The sequence below is a fragment of the Hemibagrus wyckioides genome, linkage group LG06, assembly GCF_019097595.1.
Source record: "Hemibagrus wyckioides isolate EC202008001 linkage group LG06, SWU_Hwy_1.0, whole genome shotgun sequence".
NCBI classification, from domain to species: Eukaryota; Metazoa; Chordata; class Actinopteri; order Siluriformes; family Bagridae; genus Hemibagrus; species Hemibagrus wyckioides.
In genome coordinates, this window is record NC_080715.1 from 32,501,855 (window position 1) to 32,518,642 (window position 16,788).

At 41.6% G+C, this 16,788-nt stretch overlaps 1 protein-coding gene across 3 annotated transcripts in view; it reads left to right on the forward strand.

Annotated features, from left to right (window-relative positions):
• Positions 1–8,943, forward strand: part of gtf2e1 (general transcription factor IIE, polypeptide 1, alpha) — a 25,490-nt gene extending 16,547 nt beyond the window's left edge. For all 3 annotated transcript variants that reach the window (XM_058391450.1, XM_058391449.1, XM_058391448.1), the window contains exons 4-6: positions 1,862–2,063; positions 2,281–2,522; positions 6,420–8,943. In XM_058391450.1, coding sequence (XP_058247433.1) covers positions 1,862–2,063; positions 2,281–2,522; positions 6,420–6,862 — 887 coding nt within the window. In that variant the 3' untranslated portion in view covers positions 6,863–8,943. The remainder of the gene's footprint in view (positions 1–1,861; positions 2,064–2,280; positions 2,523–6,419) is intronic.
• The last annotated feature ends 7,845 nt before the right edge of the window (positions 8,944–16,788 follow it).

Here is a 16,788-nt window from a genome sequence, read left to right on the forward strand (position 1 = left end):
TCTCGCTCATCAAGTTGTTTTCTTTCCTCGTCCCATCCATCAGATGGCTACGTTGTATGCTATAATAAAAGGCCCAGGCGGAGGTGATTGTTTTTTTTCACGAGTGCTTTCGTGGCGCTTGTCAGCTTGCCAAAAGGGCTTTTCAAAATGGAAATTGCAGTGAATCATTTCCTCTGCTGATTTCTCCTCCAGTGCAAAAATCACAGCAGCCCTTTTTGGCTTTGCTTAGCCTGAATTCCTAAATATGTGTCTGTCTTCTGCAGTTGGGCTCAGCCAATACATACAAAGTCTGACTTCATCAGCGGTCACATCAGATGCAGAAAATCAGGAAGAGAAGAGGATGTGTTACATGATAAAAGGCTTTGTTTCTACTAGCTGGAAAATCCACCTCCTCTGATTTCCCTTTGCACAAATTCATCGATGTGGATTTGCTTCTAAATGTTCGAATCATTGGACAAAAGAAAACGAGCGCAGAGCCGGGTTCACATCTTTATGAAACGCACAACATGGAGAAGATGCTTGTTATTATAGTCTCACTGTGCCGGAAAGCTTTTTCCACACCTCACAAAAAGCACACTAGCTAGCTGGTTTTTATTATAGTGTACACAACATAGTCATCTGACATGATGAGCTGTTCCCTGAAAGTCCAGTGGGATGGCTGCATTATATACTAACAGGTTTTGGATTCTGGAAGTCAAAGTGAACAGCACATCCTTAAAGTCCATGGATCACACTTTTTCATCCAGCACATCCCACTGATGCTCAATCGTATCGAGATCTGGGGAATTTGGAGGCTGGGTGCTCCCGGTCTGCAGTGGTCGGTATCTATCAAAAGTGGTCCAAGGAAGCAACAGTGGTGAACTGGCGACAGGGTCATGGGCGGTCGAGGCCCAGTGTCAGAGTACACAGTGCATGATGGGTCAGGGCTTTTTTAGCAGCAAAAGAGTGACCAACACAATATTAGGCAGGTGGTCATAATGTTATGCCGGGTCAGTGTAATTGCCGTGCACACATCAGCTTGCACTATAACCCATTCCAGATTTAGTATCTCTTTTGCTATTATAATAAGCTCCACTCTTCTGGGAAGGCTTTCCATCAGATGTTGGAACATGTCTGTGGGGATTTGTGATCATTCAGCCGCAAGAGCATTAGTGAGGTCAGGCACTGATGTTGGGGGAGGGGGTCTGGGGTTCAGTCGGTGTTCCAGTTCATCTCAGAGGGGTTGAGGTCAGGGATCTGTGCAGGACACTTCTACATCATAAGTTCTACACCAGCTTTGGCAAACCATGTCTTCATGAACTCGCTTTGTGCACCAGGGCATTTTGTCCCTGTGGTGTATATGATGAAAGAAAGCTGTAAGTAGTGTAAATAAAGCATCGTAGTGTGTTGTTTAGTAGTGTTACTGCATATCTACTGCTGTTCAGTGCTGTAGGAGCTGCTGTTATTGATTTGTTTTAAAATTGTGTTATATTTAGAAGTGGCTTGTGTTCTATTGCTGTTTGAGAAATTGATAATCATTTCAGCTAAGTCCCCTCAATTTCCTGAGTATATAACTATGTTTAGATTTCTAGCTTCTTAGCTCAGTATCTGTGACTATTTTTATATCAGCTCAGCACACACACACCCACACACACACACACACACACACACACACACAAAATACTGCACTCATTAACGTGTCTAACAACTTAAGCAGCAGATGGACAACTGTTTGTGATTGCATTTAAGTCCGTTTACAGCTTACACTGTATCTGTACTGTGGCTATTATTATTATTATTATTATTATTATTATTATTATTATTAAACAGTGACGTTTGAAATTGGCATAGGTGACACTTACTCTCTGTGTCTCTGTCACAGGGACGTTCCGCTGTACATTCTGCCAGACTGAGGTGGAGGAGGACGAGTCTGCCGTGCCAAAGAAAGATGCACGGACACTGGTTGCCCGCTTCAATGAGCAGATCGAGCCCATTTACGTGTTGCTACGGGAGACTGAGGATGTCAACCTGTCGCATGAGCTACTGGAGCCAGAGCCGACAGAAATCCCTGCTCTGAAACAGAGGTTGAGGGCCATTTTTCTACTTGCTCAGTTTCAGGACTTTGTGTAGTTTGTTGTGTGTTGCGGGGGGAACGGTAGCTCAGTGGACTCAGTTGACTCAACTTTTTTTTAAAGATTCACTACATATTATGCATCAATGCATGTCACATCCTTTATGGCATTAAAGAATTCTGCAGATATTGAAACAACTACACGGTCCTCTCTCTGTTGTACCCTGCAGTCGAGAGCGTGCAGCAGCATCCGGAGGACCGGCAGGGGCCGGAGCTGCAGGTCGGGAGGTCTGGAGGACGAAGGGTTCGTCTTACGCGGATCTGTACACGCAGAACGTCGTGATCAATATGGAGGAGCAGGAGAGCCAGCAGGCCCGGGCAGCCGAGGCCAAAGCCCCCAAAGAGAGACCGGTGTGGCTGACTCAGAGTACAGTGCGGGGTGCCTACACAGAGAACGACGCCCTCAAGGCCGGTCAGTACCACTTCACCACACCTCATCATGACTCGAGCTTCGACATCCGTGTTCTAGTAAAATATCCAATTATATAAAAACCTGTATCCAAAATCTATAAATATTACATTAACATGTATTAACAAAATGCTTAAGCATAATAGTTTGGTCTTGATTAGCATACTTTTAATCCATTTATTATTAGGTGTTGATCATGTGAGTCCATCATATCTCAAATCACAGTGAATGAGCTGTTACTAATGATGACGTGGGGAATGAGCACTTTCCTAAAATAACTAATAAATGATTCTCATTAGATAACGCCAATGCTGTTATCTAAGCTGCTGTTATAGAAAATTAATCAACGCCTTCTGACTAGTTAGATTCAAGAACTCAACTATTTTATCTACTGAATCTCCATTGTTTTGTTTTAGTAGTGTTTAATACCTTTGCCAGCTTGATTTCTTGTCTTTTGTTTGGAAGCACAAATGAATCAGTGTGTTTTAAAATGATGCAAATATTTTGGAGTCGTGTTGTACATAATGGCCATCTTCATCCGAAAATGATGAGCTTCTCTCTCTCTCTCTCTCTCTCTCTCTCTCTCTCTCAAGTTTTGACAGCTTGCGAATTAAATAAGCCACATGGTGACGGCACAGTTCATGACTTCAGTCCAGCGTTAATCCATGCTATTTTCGAGGAAATACTTCTGTCTAGACTCTGACATGACCAGAATAAGAGATAAAGTTTCACATTATGTTCCATGTTTTCATGAATCGCTTTTGACCAAAGGATTCTCCTTTGTTGCCTCCTAACAATTGGAGTTATCCGTAATATCTTTTCCGATCCACACACGCCTTTTCATTTCCTCGTGAGGCTCTAATTTTGAATATGACTCCTATCAATTACTGTGATGAACTGTGGCAAGCCAGCGGTCTAGAGGAAAGCAGCCTGGCTGTTTATCATTTCCTGGTGAGCGAGTGAGGGAAGTAAACAAATCTGCGGATCAGGAGAGGTGCCGCACATGCCAACTGGTGAGGTCCCAAATTGTCATGGCAGCATTTAAACAGGTCATTATCATTTAGGCTGTTCAGAACATTTCTTGGTTCCTGGAAGGGATGTGACTGACTGCGGCCAGGTTTTCGGCATTAGGAGTTCTCTGGCGTAATTAGGAATCGTGATGTGCTTCTACTCACTCATCTCTAAGAGGACCAAAACTGCTCAAAATGTTCAAGTAGTTATGGCTGATTTCCTGCTCTGAAGGCCAATTGTTTCATTGCGCCTCCCACACAGGAATTGTGCATCCATTTTGACATCTGTTTCAGTCCAGACCAGCTGCACCAGAGATGGGTGTACTCACATTAGGGGATGCGCACCGTGCCAGAGCGCGTTAGTTAAACGAACTAGACTTTGGGGACTAGTGTGAATGCTAACTCTATTTTGTGTCACAGTAGCCTAATTACAATCATTTTAGCTAACGTTAACCAGTCAGGTCTATGTTATAGACATCATTACTACCAGAAAAATCTTCTATTACTTCTTTGATGCTTCACTTTTCTATTCAAGTATGGAGTGTATTTGGGTTTATAACGGGTCTAGTTGAAGCTGCAAATTCTTCACTAAACATCAGCTGTGTCTGTGAAACTCTTCTCCTAGGTGCAGCATGATTAAGTGAAAATCGCTGTGCTGCATAAGTGATAAATCTATCAGGCTGTCAGGCATGTGAGGGGGCAGTGTGTCATCGTGCCCCAAGTGACTCCAAATAAGCCACAAAGTAAATAATGTTACAATTATGGACACTGTTGTGCTGTGCTGAAGGCATTTTTTTTCCAAAGAGCAGTGCAGGAAAGCACTTCTACCCATATCTGAGCTCACACTGGCTAGTGTCCCTATTATTGACAGGGGAGCGACAATAAGGAGAGAGAATAATTCCATCCCTCCCACCCAGACAGCATAGTGGACGTCGCCTCTGGGTGGAGATCCGGACTTGTGATCTCCTGATGATGGTGCAAGTGTTTTTCTCTGGTGCCACAGGAGCCCCTGTCATGATGACATGATTGTGCCACTTGTTCTGGTATAGCAGAGTGTTTGTGTGGTAATGATATGCAAGGATAAGCAGAATAGCGAGGAACATGTGCACTGTTATATACGCATATATACAGTTGAAACCAGATATTTACATACACTTCAGAAAAAAACACAAAAACAAAACATTAAATTGGAGTAAACTGTTTCTATTTTAGATCAATAAATATTATCATATTTTTTTGCATTTGTTAAATGTCAGAATCGAGCGAGGGAGAATTTTTATGTATTTTTTTTTTATCACTTTCATCAAAGTCAGAAGTATACATACACTAAGTTTATTGTGTCTTTAAACAAAAAAGAAAACTCCAGATGATTCCATTCTGAGCTTAAGAAGCTTCTGATAGGTTAATTGATTCCATTTCAGTTAATTGGTGGCACACCTGTGGATGCTTATAAAGGCACACCTCAAACACAGAGCCTCTTTCTTTGACATCATGGGAAAATCAAGAGAAATCAACCAAGACATCAGGAAAAGAATTGTGGACCTCCACAAGTGTGGCTCATCCTTAGGTGCAATTTCCAGATGCTTGAAGGTCCCACGTTCATCCGTTCAGACAATAATACGCAAGTATAAAAAACATGGGAATGTACAACCATCATACCGCTCAGGAAGGAGACGGATTCTGAGTCCCAGAGAGGAATGTTTTTTGGTGCGAAATGTGCGAATCAACCCCAGGACAACAGCAAATAACCTTGTGAAGATGCTGGCTGAAACTGGTAAGACAGTGGTCAGTATCCACAGTAAAACGAGTCCTGTACCACCATGAGCTGAAAGGTTACTCTGGGAGGAGAAAGCCATTACTTCAATACCACCATAAAAAAGCCAGACTACAGTTTGCAACTGCACATGGGCACAAAAATCTTAATTTCTGGAGACATGTCCTGTGGTCTGACGAAACAAAAATTGAACTGTCCGGCCATAATGATAAACGGTATATTTGGAGGAAAAAGGGGCGAAGCTTTGAAGCCTCTGAACACCACCCCAACTGTGAAGTATGGGGGTGGTAGTATAATGTTGTGGGGCTGCTTTGCTGCAGAAGGGACTGGTGCACTTCACAAAATAGATGGCATCATGAGAAAAGAAAATTATGTGGATATATTGAAGCAACATCTGAAGACATCAGCCAGGAAGTTAAAGCTTGGGCGCAAATGGGTCTTCCAAATGGACAATGACCCCAAGCATACCTCCAAATTAGTTACAAAGTGGCTTAAGGACAACAAAGTCAAGGTATTGGAGTGGCCATCACAAAGCCCTGATCTCAATAGAAAATTTGTGGGCGGCACTGAAAAGGCGAGTACGAGCAAGAAGGCCTACAAACCTGACCCAGTTAGACCAGTTCTGTCCAGTTCTGAGTGGGCCAAAATTCCAGCAAACTATTGTAGAAAGCTTGTGGAAGGATGCCCGAAACGTTTGGCCCCAGTGAAACAGTTTCGGGGCAATTCTACCAAATACTAAGGAAGTGTATGTAAATTTTTGACTGATGAAAGTAATAAAAAAATAAAAAAAAATCCATAAAAATTCTCCCTCGCTCGATTCTGACATTTCACAAATGCAAAAAATATGATAATATTTATTGATCTAAAACAGAAAAAGTTTACTCTGATTTAATGTTTGACAGTAAAGAAAAAAAAGTTTGTGTTTTTTTTTCTGAAGTGTATGTAAATATCTGGTTTCAACTGTATATATACACACTCATATAAAGCTTAATGGTTAAAATGCTTGGTGTTCATCAGTCCATCAACAAGAACGAGGTCATTTTTGCTACTGCTTCTGGACCTCTGGACTAGACTGAGTGCTTCCTGTCATGCTAAATGTTTGTTTTTGTTCCACAGCTGGCGAGGACTCCATGGTAACCCAGGAAAATGTGGCCGGACGTGGCAATGTGCAGGATGAGAACGAGGAAGTGATGCGTGCTCTGCTCATCCATGAAAAGAAGAGCATGCCCGCACCTATGGGTGGAGCCATTAACAAGCCCCCCATCCCAGCAGCCAATGCCAGTGACTCGGAGAGCGACACCAGCGAATCAGACGAGGACTCTCCAGTCCAAGCCATTGCTCCTCCGACCAAGCCAGTCAGACCAGACGAAAACGAGGAGGACGAGGAGGATGATGAGTTTGAGGAGGTGGGAGACGATCCAGTAGTGATGGTGGGAGGAAGACCATACTCCTACACGGATGTGAGCCAGAGGCCAGAGCTGGTGGAGCAGATGAGCACTCAGGAGAAGGAAGCTTACATCGAGATGGGGCAAAACCTCTTTCAGGACATGTACTTCTGAGCAACCTCTGCTCTCAATCTCGCTCTTGCTCTCTGTCTCTTTCTCTCTCTATCTCTATTTCCAGCTCCTGTAATGCTCACTTTACCACTGTAGTACCACATCGTTGCCTTTGGAACACTGACACACACTGTGTGAGGAATTGTGCAGAAGGTCAGTCTCCCACTGAGAGGTGCAGTATTATTCTGTTCTACAGGACTCCTGATGATATTTCTCCTTACTCGCATACACTGGTGCCACTCAATCGAGGTAGTTTTGCCTTGAATTACAGAACACACACACACACAGGTGTTTGCTTTTCTGCTGTGGTTTTCAGTCCACACTCTCTTGGGCAAATAGAAGAGGGTTCAGTGTTTAAGTTAACGGCCTGGATGCAGACCTTCCAGAATGGTCAGATAATTAAAAACATTTTCACTCAGGAGGGTCTTGATGATGATGATGATGATGATGATTTTAGCATTTTAAACAGCATAAGTATACATATTAGTGACCTAGGTGGTCAGTGGTACCATTTCAGTTGCAATACTAGCACTCTATCATTATGGATGAAAGTTTAAAGGTGTACTTTTTTTTTTCTTTAAAAGCATCTCATTTACGTGTTGTCTAAACTTATGTTTTGAGGTTACCAGATGTTTGTGTGTCTAGTATTGGGTTACTCCAAGCATCACTGGACATTGTAGTTTACTAGATTAGACATCTAATTTCTTTAACTCCGATATGGATGCAGTCATTTTAGTTTAGTGAAGTGTGTAAGAAAATGTTTTGTTTTCCCCTTGTGTTTGTTTTTAATTATCGACTATTTCATTTCTGCATTTAAACTTTCAAGCACATTATATTAAGATAAAGCTGATGCTCTCAGAAAATAAAAATGACTTAAAGAAAAAAAACCCAAACAAATGAATGCTTTAATAGTGCATTCTATATTAGCAGTCTAGGTCTTTTATTATATACACTCACCGAGCACTTTTATTAGGAACACTACACTAATACTGGTTAAAGGTTTTCTTTCCTCTCTGAACGATTTCAGTTCTTCATGGCCTGGACACATTTCGTTGAGATGATGGCACTACACAGTTCCTGCTGGTTTTTCAGCTGAGCTTTCCTGCTTTGAATCTCTCGTTCAGATCCAGTGACTGGGAAGATCACTGAAGAACACTGAACTCATTGCCATGTTCATGACACCAGTTTTCTATGACTTTCGCTTTGTGACCTGGTGGAAGTTGCTATTAGAAGATATAAATTGTGGCCATGAAAGAAAGCACATGGTCAGCAACAATACTCAAATAGGACCCAAAATGTGGCAAGAAAACTCCCCACACCATTACACCACCTTCACCAGCCTGGACTGTTGACACAAGACACATTTCTTCAGTCTTCAACTGTCCAGTTTTGGTGAGTCTGTGCCCTCTGCAGCCTCAGCTTTAAGTTCTTGGCCGTCAGAAGTTGAACCTCATGTGGTCTTCTGCTGTTGTAATCCGTCTGCCTCAGGGTTTTGACCTGTTGTGCATTCCAAGATGCTTTTCTGCTCACCACAATCGTACAGAGTGATTATCCGAGGTCCTGCAGCCTTTCTGTCGACTCTACTCGATCTCCATTGTCCTCTCTCACCAACAAGATGCAGATCTACTGCTCCCTGGATTGTGCTACAGTCAGAATCACTGAGATCACTTTTTCTCCCATTCTGATGGTTGATGTGAAGATTACCTGGAGCTGCTGGCTGCATAATTGCACTGCTGCCACATGATTGGCTGATTAGATAATTGCATGAAGGTGTAAATGTGTTCCTAATAAAGTGCTCAGTGAGTGTATATGTATCTTCAAGATGGTCACATGGTATTAAGCATTTCATTAAATCTCCTTCATCTTCCTGCTATTTCTTCTACGCCTTGCTCCTCTTTCTGGACAGTATTTAGGGAATATGTAATGAAAGTTATATACACCTTACATTGCGAAACAAGCAGTCTTCTCTCTTTCTGTAAGCAAATGTACATCGTTTAATTGAATATGAACACATGATTTTTTTTAAGGCTGATGGGAGGGGTGGGTTAAATGGACTTTAACAGCAATAAAGAGCTGTTGGTAAATGTGGTGTATGGGTATAAATGTGTGTGTTTTCTTGATTCCAGGCAGGGGTTGTGTGTCTTAATGGAGCACAGCTTTGCCTCAACACTTCAGTGATAAATGGACATGTTTTTGTGATGTTTTTCACGTTATTCGTTTTAAGTGTGTTGTGTTTATCTCCCACAGTGAAAGTGTTTGACTACAAATTTGACACAATAATAGTGTCGCAGCTGAAGCCAGTCACAGGCCAGAGTTTTTGTCTTGAGAGCTAATTCAGTGTTTTGGCCTTTCTTTCTATCTTTCTATCTCCTACTAAGCTGCATTTGACACATTGGAGCAAGAAAACTTGACTCATTTGAAAAAGGTTAAAATGTGTAGTTTGGGGGATTGTTGCAGTGGGTAGAAAAAAAACAAAAACAAAAAACACTTTTCCTGTGTAATGTACAGGGAGCCTGGAACAAGCAGGCTATGTCTATGGGCTACAGCATGGAATAATGGTCATCAGCACTGCTTTTTCTTCCCAGTCAATCAACTAAGGGGAAAAAAAAAAAAATACTGCCTTTCACAAAATAAAACTTCATTTAAACATGACATGCTGAATTTGGTGCAAAACTTTGTGATGCCAGTCTACAGCTAGTACAACATGCTATCAGCTTGTGCATAAACACATCGACATCGACAGGAAATGAACGGAATGATCAGACTCAAACAGCATCTTTATGAAGGAGGGGACACTGCACTCACTGGCACAGACTCAGGAGGGGATTGAGACTACGCCTCCTCCTGCCTCCTGTAACTGCACATATTCACCTATTTTTCCATTAATGCACGTAATTAACTCCACATACTCTCTGTTTTCATTTACCCTAGGCAATCACTTGGATGCTTTTATGAGAAGTTATAATTTCTCCACCCATATGGTATATATGGGAGGTTTCCCTCGACAGACATTAGGGTTAGCTTAGCACAAGCTCACATGAGAGTCCTTGTGTTTTGTATTTCTGTTTGTGTGTGGGTGGACAAGATGGACAGAATATATTGTGACTAATGTGTTGCATGTTGTTGTTGCTACTGCTGCATTGAAGAGTTTGAGATTTCAGGTTTGATTTCAGAAAGGCCAATAGCACAATGACCAATGACGGTGAGAGTCTGCAGCCCCACTGTGTGGAAGATGAAATCCCAAGATGGTAAGACAAGGACAGAACTCGACAGAAGGTTACCAACATGAAAATTTGTTCACACTTCCTCTCATTTTCTTCTCTCACTGTGGACAAGTCAGATTTGAATAGATTTTTTAATACAGTTGTTTTCAGCAGAACATACCAGGTAACACTCTCGTTGCACAAGAACAGGAATCCGAGGCAGTCATGGGCACAGACTCGCCCAAAGTGACTCTAGAGCTTGCGGTGTATGAAAATCTTAGGAGATCAACATTTTACTTAAACCCCTCGAGTCACAGAGATCAGACTTTTCCTTTGTTCTCATGTTTGATGTGAACATTACTGAAGCTCCTGACCTGTATCTGCATGATTTTATGCATTGTTATTTCTGAGATGGAAGCACTCATCAGTGGCATCGTAAATGACCATCATGAGGTCCGTCAGGCTTGTCAGCATTTTAAGAAAACCTGTGTAGAAGCGGTAGAGACGACGAACACTGGACTCGAAGGCAGCTTTACGATACAGAGACTCGACTTGACTCGGTTAGCAATGACGAGAACGATGGCTTTGATGGTGGTTCTGTATTAGCATGAAAGTTGAACTGGTTGAGCAGAGTGTATAGAAGAGGAGGTGGACAGAATGATGCATCAAAGCGCCGCTACATTATTCATTTACATAGAGATGGAGCAAGGGTTAAAGCCAAGTGCAGCATTGTCACCAGGTAGTCTGACTGCATTGTGGGTAAACTATTCAACAATGAATCTGTGCAAAAGTCCATGAGGTAACTAAATGTTATGGTCAAGTTCAGCTCTATATTCTCTAGACAGCAAATCCTCCATGCTTGGATTTTTTTTCTTTGCTTTCAGAGCCATAAATTTGAATTCAGCACTGTGTGGGAAGCAATAAAACCAATATGTAGAACTTCACTGACTTTAGTTACTAAGCTACTACTACTTCTTCTAAACTCCTTCTGTCTGTCTGAATTTGCATGAAAGTGGATGCTTGTGCAGCGTCAGGCTCGTCTCCTGGACGTGTTTTGAGCTCGGAGAAGGCGTGGCGAATGGGAGCAGGTGCCGTGGCTGTGCTTGTCTTCTACCTCTTTTCTGGCTGACAAACTACTGTCTGCTTCTAATGATCAAATCCTGATGCTGACCCTTCTTAAAGACATTGTCCTCAGGTTTTTTTTCTTTTCTCTCAGATTAGATTGCATTCGGTATCAGTTTATTTCATAATGTTTATACACCGTCATTTTCGACGTCAGGCTAAAAAACTAATGAATGTGTAATCAGGTGTGGAATAGAGGAGTTGAATGAAGAAAGGAGAGAAGTCAAGTTGGTGCGAACTAAACGAGTTAAAGAGAAAATCAACTTTCTTGACCTGCTGGCCTGCTGTATTCAATTAGGCAAACGCACACACTGTCATCTGCAAGTCATTTAAAATCCATTACATCTCTTCTGTCACAGCATTGTGTGTGTGTGTGTGTGTGTGTGTGTGTGTGTGTGTGTGTGTGCAAACAAACATGTCCTTTCCAGTATTGTCCTTTGCTCACTTCCGGATTTGCTTACTGATTCAATTTTATTTCTGTAGTTAATTGCTTATCAGTCACTCACTCGCTCCATCACTCAGTCACACCCTCCCTTTACCACCCTCGTTCCTGCCTTCATTCATATCAATTGCAGCAAATTGCCACCCTGCTTCACTCTATCGATTCTTCCAGAGTGTCTCCCACACTACTGCGAGGCAAAGTCAGACGGATCCTCGCCATCAGGGAGCACAGAGGAGGATAAATTACAGACAGTGGCCCACAGTTGGTGCTGCCTCCAAGCTGTTGCTAACTGCACATCTGGTATTATTAGTGTGTCCTTCCTTTGCTTAACCCTTTTTTTTTTTTTTTTTTTTAAACCAGTACACTGGCATTCCAGTACACTTCCTGACTGGAAACGGTCTCATTTCCAATCAGTATAAACATATAGATTATTCGGTAACGCTTTGTAATAAGTGTTAATTATATATTTACAAGCTCTTACAAGATGTTAGATAACATTAGTAAACTACTTACAAATATATGCTGTGAATGGTTAATTTTTGCACAAGTTTATTAATGGTCAGCGCACTGTCAATTAAAAAGATTGAAAAACCCATATCAATTTATAAACATATAGTTTGTTGTTCAGAAAGATAATAATACATGGCATAATGTATTTTTTTTTTTAAATCAGTTTATTGAGTTTCTAAAGCAAGTAATGTTTATTTTTTATTTAAATAACCACACAATACAATGTAAAAAGATACTAGTAACGCTTTACAATAAGTGTGCGTTTCTTGTATGGCTGCAAGATTAGCCAGGATACATTTTTACCTCTTTTAATGGTTAAAGATAAAGGCTTCCATTTTAGATTCACATGAGAGCAGAAATGGGCTTATCACTACTTACTTTTTAGATAGAAAACTACAAATTCTTGAGCACCTCATTTCATATGAGCCATTAGATGTCATCACTGTGGAGTGACATTTCATTTCATTGTCTGAACCGCTTATCTGATCTCAGGTCACTAGGAGCCTGTGCCTATCTCAGGCATCATCAGGCATCAAGGCAGGATACACCCTGGACAGAGTGTGCCAACCCATCACAGGGCACACACACATTCACTTTAGAGACTCCAATCAGCCTAGAAGCATGTCTTTGGACTGTAGGAGGAAACCGGAGCACCCAGAGAAACACAGGGAGAACATGCAAACTCCGCACCCACCTTGTGGAGTGACAAAAAGAAACATGATGAACATGGACACTTTCCATTTCTTGGCCTCTGGTTAACGGAGTTAAATCTGAAAATGTAGAAATGCTCTGGACAATTAAATTGTTTTTCATACGTTTTTTAAACAGTAAGTTGTAAGCAGGGCAAAAATCTGTATCACAAAAGTCTTTTTTCTCAACCAATAGATTCGACCTCCCTGGCCTCCAGAAGCCTTTAAAAACACTTTGAAATGCTTGTTTGTGGTTAACATACATACACAGCTCATTTTTATGTTAATTTATGTGCCAAATAACAGTTTAGCACAGTATTTTGGTTTAATAATAACGTTCATAAAAGGCCAACAATGGCACAGGTCCTTCATATTCTAAGCACCTCAGCTTGTGTACAATCATGTTTGATTATAATCACGACACCTGCAATAGTGAGGAAAGAGTAATACCCAATCAAGCTCATTCATCGTTCCTCTGGAGGCCCATGCCTGCTGCCCTGAGAACCCTACTGCTGCTCTAAGTCTGCACAAGAGTCTCTGGTCTCTTTATGTAAACAAATAGACTTTGTTTCACTTAAAAAGAAAAATGTTTCACTGCTGGCCCAATGTAAATAAATACTAAGTATATAGAGTTCACAGCTATTTCCTGTCTCCGTATCGCTGTGTTCGTCCAGAGCATCTCAACTACTCACACTGGTGGAGAAGGCGGGCATGAACACAGGGCACCTACAGATCATGACCATGGACCAGATGCTCAAACACTTGCTGGGGGCCAGCATCCAACAGCAGGAAGTAACCCAGAAGCTCCCACAAAGTCTGAATGCTGAGGAACTCATGACCATGCAAAGACCCACCCACGCTGCTCCCACAAAGCCTGCTGCCCAATGACTCCTCATCAACATTACCCCAGAGCCCCGATGATTGAGGAGGAGGTGGAATGCATGCCCAAGGAAGGGTATCATTGAGAATTCTGCCTGCCCATGGTCCAGCCCCACTGTTGTGGTACCCAAGCCAAACAAGATATTATTTCACTGCTCCATTGTAAATAAATACTTCACTGTGGTCACTACTATTTCATGTATCTGTGGTCACCCATTGCAGCTCAAGAAAACTCTGGAGAAACTACACTGATCTATTAGTTCCTCGGGAGCTCTTCGTTGCTGTTGTAGAAAGGACGTTATCAACATTTATATTATTTACTGTCCAGTGCCACCCAGATGTGGATGAAGTTCCCTTCTGAGCCTGGTTCCTTTCAAGGTTTCTTCCTCAGATCATCTCAGGAAGTTTTTCCTCACCACCATCTCAGGCTTCTCATTAGGGATAAAATAGTAACTTAACTTTAACCTTTATAATTTGTTTTCTTTTCTATGTTTCTATACTTATTTAAAACCGCTTTGAGACAAAGTCCATTGTTAAAAGCGCTAGACAAATAAATTGAATTGAATTGAATTGAACCTGTCCAGGGTGTACCCCTGCCTTTCGCCCAGTGTGCGCTGGGATAGGCTCCAGCAAACCCCCGTGACCCTAATTAGGAATAAAGCGGGTATAGAAAATGGATGGATGAATTGAATTGAATGCTCATACTCCTTTATCTAATTAACGTTATTAATATGGCGAGATCGTTTGGACGTATAGATCATGCTTTAAATCATTAGCATGACGTTTATCAGAATAGTTCCTGATATGGTCTGGAATCCACCCAAATTCAACACACTGACTTTATTTTCTCCACCTATCTGAAATGAAATCCTGTCTATGTCACCGGTCCGAACTGGACTGATGAGCTAATGCTTTTGATTAGCATTAGCGTGTTGATGTGCTACTTTGTGATCTGAGAAGGATGGTACACTGACATCTTCACTGAGTGTAGTGCAGAGAAGCGGCCTCAACCCTCATGCACACTGGAGCAGAAACAGCAGGGCTGATGTTCAGTCATTCAGGTGTTACATAACATATCTGTTTGAGTGAGAATGCAATATGCAGAAAGTGTCGCCGCAGCATTTTTTTTTTTTTTTTTTTTACATTCTCATTAGATAATCTGTTGGGAATCTGTTCCGAAAATACAAAAAGCTACATACAAAATTGTACATGGGATCGTTTTCTATATGCAAATGCAACTGATGCAACAGCAATTTCCCCGGAGAAGGCAGCAGGCACGTGTAGGGGTTTGAGCTGAGGTTCCAATCAGCATATTCATCAGATCTGTATTAGAACAATATGAAAGCACAGAAGCTTCTGAGCCTTTCTCTGCCTTTCGTGGAATTGCCATGTCAAGTCATTTATTAGCAGCTACTGAAGGAGTTTCTGGGGTTTTTTTTTCCATGTTTTCAATTCATCAGATGTCTCAAACACAGTAGCAGGTAGATTTGATAGTTTTCTGCAAGAAGTTAGTAATGCTTTAGGCTCCTGAGTGGTACGAAACAGACGATCACACAGAGATCATAAGTTTGGATCCTGATGATCCGTGACTGGAGGTAAGAGAGCAAACCTGCCTGTGAACAGGATGATCGCTGATTTAAATTGTTATTTTGTTTTCTACAAAAGATGTAAATATGCTGCTTCTGAAGGGCAGAAGATTTTGAAGGTTTTTACAGTCATAATTTACACCCTCCCGGCTTCTAAAGTAGAGTGTTGCCTTCTTAAGCATCAGTGAATGTTTATACCTGTTGTAAAAGCTGTGTGTCCCTTGGTGTGAAAAGATGGATCTCAGCATCATATCATGTGAGAGGGCTCAAATAGGCAGAAGATTCTGGAAAAGCAAAGGGCAGTTTAACTGCTTAGGACCAACAAGGGACTCATTAACAACTGTCACAGCACATAAGAACAGTCGTCGGTCATCCAGGCAACAACACACAATATTAAGAATCAAGTGTATGTAAAATGTTCTTTTTGTCTTGTAGACTATGTAAACATCTGCTATGTGATACAGCTTATTCAGGGTGACAGTTTGGGCCATGCTTCTGAGATTTTGACAAATAATGTAGAGGGACTAAACATCTCTCTCTCTCTCTCTCTCTCTCCTTAGCACAATACTGACTATTTCAGATTTATTCATATATAGTGATTATTTTAACATGTGTCACAACAGCCTGTCACTCTTCTGCTGTGGATGAAACACTTGTAAATCTGTGTGTGGGCACAACAGGAAGACACCAGAGAGTGTGCTGCCTCTTTATCATCGTCATCATCATCATCATCATCATCATCGTCGTCATCATTATTAGTATCATTTCCCTTTCTCTCTCATCTTTCCATTTTTCCCGCAGAGAATTAGTTGCATGCACAAACATGGACAAAAGTTCCACCTCTAAAAGTCATGTGTAAATAAGAATGCTTTACATTCGAAACTGGCATGGTTTGTACAGAAGCATTGCATTTTAGCTGCAAAGGAAAAGGTAAGTATACAAGGAAGCAGGAAGGATCTCCAGATCCTGAGAGGTAGATTTGAGCATGAACCTTAATATTTGCTCCTTTATGCTGAGTGAAAGTGATCCATTTAAAAAAGAGTATTCAAATAAGCCATCTCCAGAAAGGCAAGTTCAGAGTTCAGAGCTCACCTGTACACACATGAACACAACATGCCAAGTGAAATGATGTCTTCCTTACACAGAGTCAGCAGACGCCTGCACTGACGTTTTTCCGAGATGGCGCACAGCCCTCTGGGAATCATAGGCTGTTCTTGGATGGTTGTTGTTTTATATTTGTTTATTTAATTATTTATTTTCCCAAAGCACAGGTACGCCAGCGAGTCTCTTGCAGGACACTAACGTGACCTCAGTCCAGGAAACCAGCTCTCTATTAGCCTAATTAACTGTACATCTCTCCCTCCCTCTGTCTCACTCGCTCATCAATTCCCCTTTTGCTCCCACACACAAGCAAACGAGCAAACAAGAGGCAGAATAATTGATGGGCACATCCTCAGTGGTGTTGTGGGAATGTGTTAACCTTTGTGTTTGGGTTGAT